Source organism: Microtus oregoni, unplaced genomic scaffold, assembly GCF_018167655.1.
Source record: "Microtus oregoni isolate MIOR12 unplaced genomic scaffold, Mior012 000013F_ref0000133, whole genome shotgun sequence".
Lineage (NCBI taxonomy): Eukaryota > Metazoa > Chordata > Mammalia > Rodentia > Cricetidae > Microtus > Microtus oregoni.
The window spans coordinates 45,820,170-45,833,737 of record NW_024543072.1 but is presented as its reverse complement, the minus strand read 5'-3'; the positions used below and the strand labels follow the sequence as shown (position 1 = coordinate 45,833,737).

At 37.6% G+C, this 13,568-nt stretch overlaps 1 protein-coding gene across 7 annotated transcripts in view; it reads right to left on the bottom strand.

Annotated features, from left to right (window-relative positions):
* Positions 1-13,568, bottom strand: part of Smg7 (SMG7 nonsense mediated mRNA decay factor) — a 66,654-nt gene that overhangs the window by 11,809 nt on the left and 41,277 nt on the right. For all 7 annotated transcript variants that reach the window (XM_041662525.1, XM_041662521.1, XM_041662519.1 and 4 more), the window contains 10 exons: positions 13,286-13,457; positions 12,003-12,074; positions 10,966-11,116; positions 10,488-10,623; positions 7,495-7,657; positions 6,702-6,855; positions 5,603-5,673; positions 4,174-4,234; positions 1,666-1,785; positions 490-778 (listed from right to left, as the gene is read on the bottom strand). In XM_041662525.1, coding sequence (XP_041518459.1) covers positions 490-778; positions 1,666-1,785; positions 4,174-4,234; positions 5,603-5,673; positions 6,702-6,855; positions 7,495-7,657; positions 10,488-10,623; positions 10,966-11,116; positions 12,003-12,074; positions 13,286-13,457 — 1,389 coding nt within the window. The remainder of the gene's footprint in view (positions 1-489; positions 779-1,665; positions 1,786-4,173; positions 4,235-5,602; positions 5,674-6,701; positions 6,856-7,494; positions 7,658-10,487; positions 10,624-10,965; positions 11,117-12,002; positions 12,075-13,285; positions 13,458-13,568) is intronic.

Sequence of the window (13,568 nt, the reverse complement as noted above, 5' to 3'; positions counted from 1 at the left end):
ATATATATATATATAGTGGCTCTAAGGAAAAAAAGACAACAAAAGCTATAAAGCTGTAATAAACCTCTGATTCTACTGGATACTATGAAACCTGAAAACTCTTCTGAAAGATTAGTAAGTGATAATTATACTTTCCAAAGAAAAATACAATCAGTGTGGAGCACTTAAAAAGAACTCCCTCAAATTGATAAACTAGCCATCTACCACAGCTCTTTACATACCTTCCTATGCAGTCAAAGAATGCACTTAAACTTCAGAATGGCCAATGTACCCATCTTTATGAACAAACGAGAAACCTTGCCTTTTATATGAGCCTTCCTCTACCTGCTTTATAGTTCAAATACAGCTTACCTGCACTGCCACACTCTGCTTTCCTGTTTCCTGTAACTTTCCTAAGGTGCATCTCCTGGTCTCAGCTCTCCTCTTGCTGCTGTCCTTCTTTCCATCATCCTTAGTTACAGTTATTCCTTTGCTACAGTCCCTGCTCACCTCTTTGGGAGGAAAGCTTCTTCCTTGGTCTCTGTTCACTTCTCGTGGTTTAACATTCTCTTTGAAGGTGACCACTGGTTTTTCTCCTGGGTCACAGTTGTTGCTTGGATTTCGGCCTGTAGACAGCACTGACTTCAGTCCCGGGCTTCCATCAGTAGCTAGTGACTCTATCACAGATGTTTCTTGTAGGATGAGGTTCTCTTTGGTTTCACTGGGGTCTTCTAATATTAATTCTGGAATTTCTGTGATAAATAACAATTTCCCTACCTCATTTTCACACTGAATCAACCTAAAAAAAGCAAGAATATGGATTTATTATGAAAAACAAACTAACTTCAACAGGTGAATATATTTTTAGGCCAAAAAAAAAAAAATGATGTGATGGAAAGAGAACAATACAGATCCAGACAGCATAGACAATATTATTCAGTAACCAAGACTCTAATGAGTACATTTCACATCACCACACTCCATTCATTATTCTCCTGCCCTACCCGTGTAATAACTGGTTATATTTACAGAGACTTATGATACTAGTCTAAGTCCTTGACATAGCCTATAAGGTAGTTATAGATACTTATTTTAAAGAAAGGGAAGCTGAAGCTCAGAAATGGTAAGTTTAGTTATTTAAGCATGCAAGCATCCAAATGTACCGAGCATAGCAGAAATTTGAATATAAGCATGAAATAATAGTAACTGTCTCTGAAAAGCACACAATCCACCAGAAAAATGCAAGAAACACAGACCTAGAAAAGAACAGAGCTAGAAATAACTTGTATTTTTTCCCTACACCAGCCACCACCTTCTGCTTTGTCTCTAACTAGTATCCCCTGCTCTGCCCTGATTGAAACCCATCAGCACATCCTTGCCATACAAATCACTCACTGAACCTGAGACTGTCCAATTAAATTCAAATGATACAGATGGCCTGTAAGCTGGAGCAGCACACAATAAATAAGACAAGACTAATTCTTCTTATCACAGATAACAGGTAGTGTAATAGTAAGAAGAGAGACATTTAAATAAACTATGATCACCAGGGTGATACACTACAAATATCGACTTAGTTCATCATCAATAATATTTACACCAAAGTCGAAAATATACATGAGGCACATGTCTGTCTGTGCTGACAAAGCGATCAAAAAGGAATGTAGGAGAAAGCCATGGGCATACCGTGGCTGATTGTCAGCAATCCATTTCCCTATGGAGATCAAACGCTGCTGTCGTATTCGTCTCTGTTGACCCTCTTTGTCTCCTGTAATACCCTGATGGCCTTTGGAAAAATCCAAGTTCCTAGAAAGGACAGAGTACATTTAAGAAGATTAAATACTTAAGAAATTTTCAAGACAATCAAATGCAAAAACTTCAAGATGTTTCTCACACAGGACATAGACCGCATATAATCAGTGGTGTTTGCTTGAATTTATACTTCCAAAGATTTCAAATACAAGAAACAAAGCAAAAACCAAATATCAAAGTTTATTATATTAATGTAGTATTTTTACTTTCTAGGTAAGAAACAAAAATAATCTTAAGTTTTTCTTATTAATGATTCTTTTATTATAAGAATAAACTATTTTTTTGTTACTTGAATTGGGTCCTAAGATTAAACCCAGGTCCTTGTCCATGCCAGGCAAATGTTCTATCACTGTATGAAGACCAAGCAATTTTATAAATACCTGTTTTCTAAATAATTTGACTAAAAAATAATCATAATGTTAAAGGTCTCTGAAGCACATTGATTATTTTTTATGTGTGAGTGTTTTGCCTCCATGTATGTACCACATGTATGCCAGATATTCCCAGAGATCAGAAGAGAGCAGATCCCCTAGGACTAGAGGAGTGTTAAGTGGTTTTCAGTTGCTTTGTAGGTACCTTGTAGTAATCAAACCTGGATCCTGTGCAAGACCAAAGAACCGCTCTTACCCATTTATTCTACTCCTGCGATGCCTGCTAAAAACAGTGTCAGTGTACTTTAAGACTTCTACTCTGGGCTGGAGAGATAAGGCTCAGTGGTGAAGAGCACTGGCTGCTCTTCCAGAGGTCCTGAGTTCAATTCCCAGCCACCACATGGTGGCTCTCAACCACCTATAATGAGATCTGGTGCCCTCTTCTAGCCTGCAGGCATACATGCAAGCAGAATACTTTCTACATTGAAAAATTTCCTAAATCAGGAAAATGTGCAAATGTCATAAATTATATAGACAGATGTCTAAACCAATGTGAAAAAAAGAGTCCCTAAAATCTCTTGTCAATAATTTTAAAAGAAACAGAATTATTTAAGTCAGGGGTGATGGTGCATGGCTAGAATTTTGGCATTTGGGAGATGGAAGAAGGAGGACAGCAGGTTTGAAGACAGCTGGGCTACAAAGTAAAGCCATGCATATCTCCAAATCCAAAGCCATGAAGAAAGCTAACAGCTGAAGGGCACACAAAGTGAGAAAAGTCCCCACCTTGAGGATTAAAACCGATAAGCCTTATAATAAAACTATACAAAGAATAAAAAAGCAAAGTGAAAGAAGAATGGAGTTCCTTTTTTAGAATGTTCTTGTAAAATTGTTGTGTTTAATGCAGAAGGAGATAACGCACACACACAGAGAACAACTACAGGTATCTTTTCCTATCGCTCTTGGCCTTATTTCCCTTGAGATGGTCTCTCACTGAACTTGAGTTTGACATTTTTATTTATTTTGTTTCCAGTTACACACTGGGGTTACAGGTACATTCAGTCATGCTTGACTTTTCATATGGATGCTGGGATTCACTCTAATGCTTGCATAAGCGTTCTTACAGCCATGCCCACACTGTCCTATCACTATTACTAATTTGGAAAAAAGAAAGTAAAGTATTAACTTTTAGTTAAAATGCAGTCTTTGCTGAGAATGGCTGGTGCAGCACATGACTATAATACTGGCATATGGCAGGCAGAGGCAGCAGGACTGCTGCATATTCAACACCAATGCAGTCTATGTAGAAGTTTCTGCCCAGCAACGACTATGGAGACTGCCTCAAAAATAAAACAGTTTGGTCTGGTAGCATACACCTATAATCCCAGCACTCAGTAAGCACAGGCAGGTAGAGCTCTGTGAATCTGAGGCCAGCCTGGTCTACAGAGTGAGTTCTAGGGCAGTTGAGGCTTCATTGTGGGACCCTGTCTCAAAATACAAGAATGAATGAATAACAGAAAACTTCATCTTTCAGACATCTTTTAATCTTAAGGTAAGTTTAAAAAACAGAATTTAAGTATCACCAGGTAAAGCAATTTTCTGTTCCATTCTTTTGTTCTGTATTTTTTTTAAAAACACTTCACAGTGATTTAAAATCTGTGTGTGTGCACGTGTGTAAAAAACATACAGTAGAGGGTGTGTATATGCATGCCATGGTCCACGACCCCCCCAACCCAATAAATGTTATAAAGAAACAACAACACACTAAGGTCAAATCAAAGGTTCACCACATAGGCCAGATTCCCACAATTTTTTTTTTTTTGTTTGTCGAGACAGGGTTTCTCTGTAGCTTTAGAGGTTGTCCTGGAACTAGCTCTTGTAGACCAGGCTGGCCTCGAACTCACAGAGATTCACCTACCTCTGCCTCCCGAGTGCTGGGATTAAAGACGTGCGCCACCACTGCCCGGCTGATTCCTACAAATTTTAACACTGCAACAACTTCACAGCTAGTTACCTGAAAGAAGGTCTTAAAGCCAAGAATCCTTGTAATTCAAACTCTTCTGGAAGAGGTGTGGCTAAAGAAAGGAAGACAACAAAATTTGTAAACATTTCAATTAAAATCCCATTATTTGGAAGAGTAATATTTACAATATGAAAATAGTGAATAAAAAAAGATATCAAAAGAATGTGTGATGTCCATTCTCTGCTTTCGTACGTCACACTCTGCTAAAGACAAGTCATCCAACAAAAGCCTGCATGACAGCTTTGGTACCTAGATAATCCCCTAAAATTCAAATAGGAAACACACAAGGAGCTGGCACAAAGAACTTCCTCATCAGCTGTCTCAGGAAATAGAGCTTCAGTTGGGTGTGGTAGTGCACGCCTTTAACCTCAGCACTCAGGAGGCAGAGGCAGAAAGATCTCCGAGTTTGAGGCCAGTCTGGTCTATAGAGCGAGTTTCAGGTCACTCAGGGCTACACAGAGAAACCCTGTCTTGGAGGGAGGGAGAGAGGGAGAGAGGAAGGGAAAAGACAAATTAATAAGCCAAAAGCTTAAAAAAGCCAAAATTAGAATACAGAGCTTCAGATCAGATCTACTAACCCAATGTTCAGGCTATAACATGACCAGTTACTAATGTCATTGAGAGCTTATAGAAATAGCCTAAAAAAAGATCCAGGCGACTCAATGCAAATTACTAATAGAGAAGAGGGTGAAGCTCTATGTTGCTCAGTGCAGCACTATGTATGAGGAAAATTTAAACTATGAAAGTACATGCATGTGCACACGTATATTTGTGTTATCAGTGGAGGCCAGAGGACAACCTCAGGTGTCACCCTCAGGAATGCTGCCCACATCTTCTGAGAAAGGGTCTCTTATTGGGCTGGAGCTCATCAATTAGGTTAGATTGGCTAGCAAGTCTTATTCCTATGGCTAACAGAATTCCAAGACTTGGAGCCCTAGGAATCTTCTTGTTTTTGGCTTGCTGGTTCTGGGATTTCAGGTTTGCTAGGAATTATTCATGTGGGTTCTAGGTCTGCAAACTCTAATTTCAAGGAATCCAAACCCTTCTGCTGACTGCTGCAGGCATGGCATGAATATATATATATGCAGGCAAAATACTCACACATGTAAAATATATAAATCTTAAAACAAACAAAAACCCAGGACAACTTGCAATGATAGAGAGATGGGGAAGAAAAGGATAGAACTTAAACGTCATGAATGCCTACTGTAAGGCCTGTAAGAGAAGCTATATGCTGAGGGAGTTCAGGAGAATTATCCATGTCTACCTACTTCATCAGTACCAGAAGTCAGAGCCTCTTTGAAATACTGAATTCAAGTAAAACAAACATACTTCACCAAAAGCCCAGGCTCCCTGGCTTTCAACCTACCCCGTGTGCTGGAGAACCACAGAAACAGTACACAATTTAGGCAGCTCTTACCATTAGTACTTGAAAGATCATCTTCATGGGGATGGAAACTATTTAGAAGAGAAATTAGCCAGGGCCAAATGCTGCAAATTAAAAAAATTTTGTATTTTATTTTTATATGAGAAACCAGAACATTAATAAATTATAAAAATGGCATCTATTTAGAGTTCCTGGCCTAATTTATTAAACAAAACCGAAGTTTTAGAGTTCACGTAAACAAAAATTTTATGTCAAAATAGCAGTACCTAAAAACCTGTACTACAAAATCTACATTATCAAAAGGAAACTATGTATCCCATTCATGACAATATAAAAAAGGAAGGCACTTATGTAAAGAGAAAGAATTTGGAACTAATGAGATCAGGGGTCTTAATGAGATCCCACCATTTATTAATAAGTCACTTCTGTGTTCATGGCAGGTTAAAGCAGTAAATTCAGAAACTTAAACAACTAAGATATGCAGGAGAGGAACTTTCTACCACTGCAAAATCTTTTTGAAACATTATTTCTACAATCAAAAGTACACTAAAAATGTCATTCATCACTAAAATAAAAAGTATTAAAGAACTGTCTCAAATGTTGCCGGGTAGTGGTGGCACAGACCTTTAATCCCAGCACTCGGGAGGTAAAGGCTGGCAGATCTCTGTGAGTTTGAGGCCAGCCTGGTCTACAGAGTGGGTTCAGGACAGGCTCCAAAGCTACAGAGAAACCCTATCTCAAAAAAAAAAAAAAAAAAAAAAAAAATCCAAAAGATTTTTATGCCAAGTTCATTCCGAAATGTAAAAAATACCCCTTCATAATATAGCAACAGCAGCCTGGTCTACAAGAGCTAGTTCCAGGACAGGCTCCAAAACCACAGAGAAACCCTGTCTCGAAAAACCAAAAAATATAGCAACGGGGGAATACAGGAGTCACAAATTTCTATCTAAGACTTGTGTGTCTCACATGAAGCATTCAAAAATAAATAAAAGCATGCATAGAAGTTTTCATTTCAATTTCCTTAGAGTAGGCAGAAAACACAGTCTTCATTTGTTCAAGATTGTTTTAGAAGGCAGTTCTCCTATGTCTATGAACATCAAATGAAACCACCTTAAAACGTCGTAACACTTACTACTGCCTTTCATCCACCACTGCTTCCTGAAAGATTCGAGGTCGGAGTCTTAGCCAGTCCATGGAGACCTTGACTGCAGGAAGGGGATAGGCATTGTAGGACTCCTGAGAATCGTTCTGGAGAGGACATTTGCACAGGATGCCAAGAAAAGACACTTGGAGAGTAGGGTAGAGAAAAAGATTCAGATTTTAAACAGCACACCAGTTCAAAATATCAACTATGAGCTTTCTGCTATATTAAACACTCATGCATCTTAGTTTCTTTCTAAATAAATTTTCAGCTAGGCATGGTAGCCAACAGTTATACTCCCAATACTTGAGGCTAAATAGGAGGACCATGAGTTTAAGGTCAGCCTGGGAATACACAGTAAGATTATATCAAAAACCAGAAAAGCAGAGAGGAAACATTTTCTTTTCTCTGTTCAAATATTATATAAAGCAGATGAGTATTAATATGGTGGTGGTGGTGCACACCTTTAATCCCAGCACTTTGGAGGTAGAGTCAGGCAAATCTCTATGAGTTCAGGCCAGCCTGGTCTACAGAGTGAGTTCTAGGACAGCCATGCCTGTTACACAGAGAAACCCCGTCTCAAAAGCAAACAAACATAAAAAAAAAAAAAAATTCAACTAACCAACCAACCAACCAAACAAACAAACAAAAAAACCAAACCAACCAAACAACAAAAAACTCAAAGAGAATACAGGACTCATTTGGCTATATCTATAACAATGTCTAATTATGCAAACTGCATCTTTCAAAGTTAATAAATGGTTATTTCAAAGTTAATACTCACTAAAGAGGGCCAGCAACTGGGTCCAGCATAGCTGTTCATCTTGGCTGTAACTATGCTGCTCTGTCTCATTGCTAAAGTCACGAAGATGATGAAGTTGAAACAGGTTAATGACAGTGACATGAACTAACTGCTGAGAGTTGAAAGCTTTTTGGAACAGCAGCTTCTGTAACAGGAGACAAAAATACTACATATATTATCAAGAGCAGGATGTGTCTTACACACAAGAATAGTAATTAACTACATTTAGAATCACAGAGTAGTGTAATAGGATTACTGGACGAGTAAACTATCCCACTCTTAATTCCAGTATTTTATAGCTATCTAATGTCTACAAAGAAAACTCTTCTCTAAAAAAATTTAGGCTCTACCAAACAAACATTTTTGCCCTAAGGAACTGTCCACGTATTGAAAAAGATTTATCAACCTTTATTTTATGAATATTGTTTTCATAAACACCAATATTAATATTAGCCTGTGCACCATATGCATGCCTGGTACCTGAAGAGACCAAAAGATGGTATTGGATTCCCTGCAAGTGAAGTTATGGATAAGTGTGAGCTCCCATGTGGGTACTAGGGATGGAACTTGGGTTTTCTGGAAGAGCAACCAGCATTCCTAATTGCTGAGTAATCTCTCTAGCTCTGGAAACAATATATACTTTTAATATGATCTGATAAGATAATGATAATACTTGGAGTTATACATATATTTAGATATCTTAGTCCATTAGAGGTTGCCTTGTAAGAGACATACATATTGAATAAAATGTTTTATTTTAGTTGGGCAGTGGTAGCGCACGACTGTAAACCCAGCACTGGGAGACAGAGGCAAGTGGATCTCTGAGTTCGAGGCCAGCTTCATCTACAAAGTGAGTTCCCAGATAGGCTCCAAAGCCACACAGAGAAACCTTGTCTCAAAAAACCAAAACAAGGGCTGGAGAGATGGCTCAGTGGTTAAGAGCATTGCCTGCTCTTCCAAAGGTCTTGAGTTCGATTCCCAGCAACCACATGGTGGCTCACAATCATCTGTAGTGAAGTCTGGTGGCCTCTTCTGGCCTTCAGGCATACATATAGACAGAATATTGTATACATAATAAATAAATAAATAAATGAATAACCAAAACAAGTTTTAAAAGGACAAATGATTGAAAGCAGATCTATGCAGTGAAAGAACTCCAAAAATAAGATTCAAGTATTCCTTTAATCCTTGATATATGAAGTGTAACAAGATTTGTCCTGAACTTTTCACTTATATGATTTTTACCAAGTTTTATTTACCTAGTAACAATTTTGTTTAGAGTAACCTGCTAAGCAGTATAGAACATTACCACACAGATTCTTATAGCTGGTGGTCTCAATGTAGTTATACTTCTGTTTTAACATCTGTGATGGGAAACTAAGTTCCTAATAAAGTTGACAGCAACCAGGATGGATATTTTTTTTAGCTGTAGCCAGCCTTTCTGCATTTCTCTCAGGGGAACAGTCTGGAAGATAGCAGACTCAAGTGTTACTACTCCTCTGGTAAGAACTGACAATACACCAGATGTAGTAGCTTATACCTATAATCTCAGTACTTGGGAAGTTGAGACAGAAAAGTTTGGCATGATTGTAATGACTGCAGCAATTCTGAGGTCAACAGAGGCTACAGTGAGACCATATCTAAACAAAACAAAAACCTCAAATAATAAAACCAGAACTGACGATCCTGACAAGATCATTCATGCAGTTGCAGACCACTGACTGGGGTTCCTGCTGCATCCAACATATCCATCGCCTTTACTGAATTCTGAGACGCCCCCCCCCCCCCATCCATCTGTCGAGAGAGGCAGAGTCTAAAATAGCCACTGTGAGTTATATAAGCAAAGTCTTCTACATTACTTTGGGGAAAAATTCAGATTTGTTTTTGATAACTCAACCTCCATGTGATCTGCGATTCCACTGTATTTGTTGATAATGTTAAGTCCCTTTCCAAAGACAAACATTACTTAATTTCCTAATCTCTGACAGAATTTTCCAATAAAATTTCTCCTTAAATTTATACACCTATCCTTCTAAATAAGCTAACCATTTATGTTGGTTATACTTTTAATCCAACATGTCTATTCAGATTCCAATATTCTTTTCTAGACTAAGTAGTTGAGAACACTCAAGTCCATGTTTCTTTTACACATGCAACCCTATAAGTACCATGGCATAACTTCAAACAGGAAGGAAGGAAACAGAAGACCAGGAAAGATTATTTTGCAATACACTATTTCTATTGCAAATATATCTTACAAACAACGGTTATCTGTAATTATTTTACATTGACTATATTTGGCTAATTTATGCTTTCACTGTGCAAGTTTTGTGTTACTGTTTGTTTTGGACAGTTTATCACTATGTAGCCTTGGCTGGGTTGGATGCCATGAAGATCAGGCTGTCCTCAAACTCATAAAGATCTACTTGCCTCTGCCTCCCAAGTCCTGGGATTACATTAAAAGTACGCACCATCCAGTCTAACCAAGTATTTAAACCCCTTAAATGCAAGACTTCTCAACATTTAGTTATAGACAGCTTTTCTATACAAAGGAGTAACCCAGAAATACAAGGTTCAGAGTATTTGTTTCACTGTTGATTCCAGCACCCTAAACATTAATACTGAACAGTCAAATATTTCAATATATTTAAGATTCTTAAATACATTTAAAATAAAGTAATGTATATCAGAATGTCTTGTTTCTTAATACATTCCACTTTGACCTGTTTTGTCAGCTGGTGGGGGTGGGGGTCAATGAGAAGGATGCTACAACATGTATGGATAGCAAAGCTCAGGAACTAGGAGTCTGGTCCTCTCGGTGTATCTTAGTGGGAAAGCATTTGTTAAGAAGCTTATACTAGGCCCCCAGTTCCATCCTCAACACCACAAAAAGACAAAAAGTCTAAGTTAATTCTCTCCAAATCTTAAGGTTTCTGTTTTAGAGAAGACAAACATTTTTTGTTTTTAACTCGAACCTTAAACTGTTCTTCCAACTTCTCTCGAAGAGGGCTCAACTTTTCCAAACTCTTACTCAGGTATACATGGCCGTGGAATTTAATAAACGCCTTGATGAAGTCAGAAACACCCCACTTGGTTTTCAACTCATCCCGGCTGAAATGAAAGAAAAACCTGCATGAATCTTAAACAGCACAATTAGCAAAACCCATACAACTGGATTTAGCTTGCAAGCTACTTGAGCATCCAGTAGACAGGAAAAGGGTCGTCCTAAGTCTAGCTTCATAGCTTACAACTTAGATGAGTCTGCATTTAACTGCAATAAAGCACATGCTGGGTACAAATCAGTAACTGCACACAAAATAATTTTGGTATTAGATTATAGGTTTAGAGATAAAAGATAAATACATCCCTGGCCAGTATTTCCTGGACACCAAAATTTGAGAGATTAAGGTTCCAGGTTACACAAAATTCTCTTGGAAAAAAAGTCAGCCCTACCTTTCCAGTGCTTTAGAAAGTGCTTTCTGTAGATTGGTGGAGGCAGCTGGGAAAGGGAATTTCACAGCAATGCTTCTGCAGTAGTAGAAAATTGTGGTCAGGTGGTCTCCTTTGGAAGAAGCTAAGATAGCCAACTGATTGTAAGGCTGACCTAAAGGATAAAGTTAAGATTCTAAAGTCACCAAGAACCAATCCTGCTATCAAGATAGAAATGCTCAGTTAAATCCTTGAATTAATAATGCAAAGTACTGTTTAAGGCGGATCTCATGACTACCAATTACAGTTGGGTGTAATGTGAAACTGTACACATCAGTGATGGCACACCCTATCATGGGCAGGTTAAAAAGTCACACAATTAAATATTGAGTATGGTAGCACACACTGTAATTCAAACACTCATGCTCAGGCAGGAGGATCAGAGTTCAAAAGCATATTGGGCTACAAAACTAGACTTTCAAATCCTGTACAATAGGATCAATACAATAAGCACTCATGGATTCCGAAAGGGTTAGCTAGTAAATCTCCTTGGCACTGTGGGTGATGAGGACTCATCACAACCACTCAGCTCTGCTCGTAAGGTGTATCATCAGCTCTACTTGAGATATTTTCTAATATCTAAAGAAATTCCAACATAGTTTTGCATGAATTGTAACATTACATATCTGCTATTAAACTCTTTAATTCAAGAATGCCAATTTTGGGACCATCAAAAATATTATCTTTTACGTGACTGATAGGTTTTCTAAGGAGAAATAGCTATCCTGAAAGATCATTACTCTATTGGACAATTAAGAATGCTAGAGTTGTAGAAACATTATCAGATTATATTAATTCCACTTATACTGGCTTTCTAACAAAGTAACTTAAAGAGAAATTCATTTTTCGGAGTATAAAAGTGAAAAAGGAAGAAATGAAACTCAGTGATCTTGAAATTCAACTTCTGCTGCTTCAACACACTTCAAAAGTAGAGCCTATCTGTTACAGTGCTATAAAGAACAAAGTGACATTGTCAGCCTTAAAGTGGCAGGCCCACTCACCATTGGAGGGGACAAGCTGAGCTGCATGCCTATAGTAGGACTCTGCCTGGCTGGTCTGGTTTCTGTATCGAGCTAAGAAGAAAAAGAAAACTCAGTTTAAAACCAGATAGATATACAAAAATATACACAAAAACCACCAGGAGGGCATGTCCAAAACAGCTAGAGCTTTAAATTCTCAAGATAACAAAGACATTAAAATTACTTTAAAGGCCATTAAAGATAGAAAAATTTAAAACAAATTAACTATAGGATTATGTGTGACGTGTCCATCCAGCTTTCTCTATTTGAGACATTCAGCATGTAACCAATTTTAAAGCTTACCTAGCCCCCATTTTCAGGTCCTCCAGTGTCATGCATCACCAGCTCCCACTATGGACTATGCTGGTGACCTGGAGCCGGCCCACAAGAAGGGGTGAGTTATATGGCACTTAAAAACAAAACAAAACAAAAAAAAAACACTATACAATATGATCTGAAAATTAAATATTTCTTCAATATCTTATAGAGTGATTTTTGAAAAATGCCTCGCATCTACTGCAATATTAAGAAGGTGTGTGCAAAGAAGACATTTAAAGCAAAACCATCCTAAACACACTGTTGCTGCATCTCCTTGCAGAGCTCACTGATATCTTTGATGTGACCTCTCATAATGTCACTCATTTATGGCATTAAGAAATCTAAAATCTACTAATTTAAACACACTAATGTTTCCATTCCTTGTTATTTCAGGACAAAACATAATCCTATAGTTAATTTATTTTATAACCTTTTTAGGTCACCTTAAAGCAATGAACAGAAAGATAAGTTATATAATAATAACCCCAGATAAAATATATATGTAACGGAAATACAAATTTAACCTTTGAAAGGAAGCAACATGAAATGAGCTTTCAGTGCATCAGCAGGAAGAAATAACAGACAATCTAGTTCTCAAAGAGGTTAATTTACAAACTTTATTCCAAAGGAGTTCAAGTTTCTAATTTAGAAAATACAGCATCACCTTGATGATTTACCTTTGACTACATTTTTAGCGTTTACTATTTGCCTATATCTGGATCAAATCTGAAAAGAATTTAAATTTTAGTGACTTTTTTTTCAAAATTCTTCTGCCAATCCCAAAACATAGAAAAAAATGTAAGTTCTTAAAGGGGATTTTATAATTTCTTCGTATATCAATCTAAACCACACATGCATATAACAGGCTTCTTCCTATGACTATTCCAAAGAAAAGGCTGAATGTGTTATTAATGTATACATTAAGAATATAATTTTCAAAGGCTCACCAATGTCTCCAAGGTGGACGAGGCAGTGCTGGCAAATGTAGGAACAGGAGCTGGACTGTGGCTTCACTATGGCGCTGGTGTGCGTCTGTTTATTGCTAATAATTCCCAATTGGGAAGACTTCACACGGCATGGCAAATCTACATTAAACACCGTACACAGTTCCTGTAATAACTGAAGAAAAAACACAAGCAAAATTTAGTAAAGTCAGAATGTTCTAACAGTGAAGTTTACATAGAAGATATGCATCTATGTATCACATGCTGCTGAGACTACCATACAAAT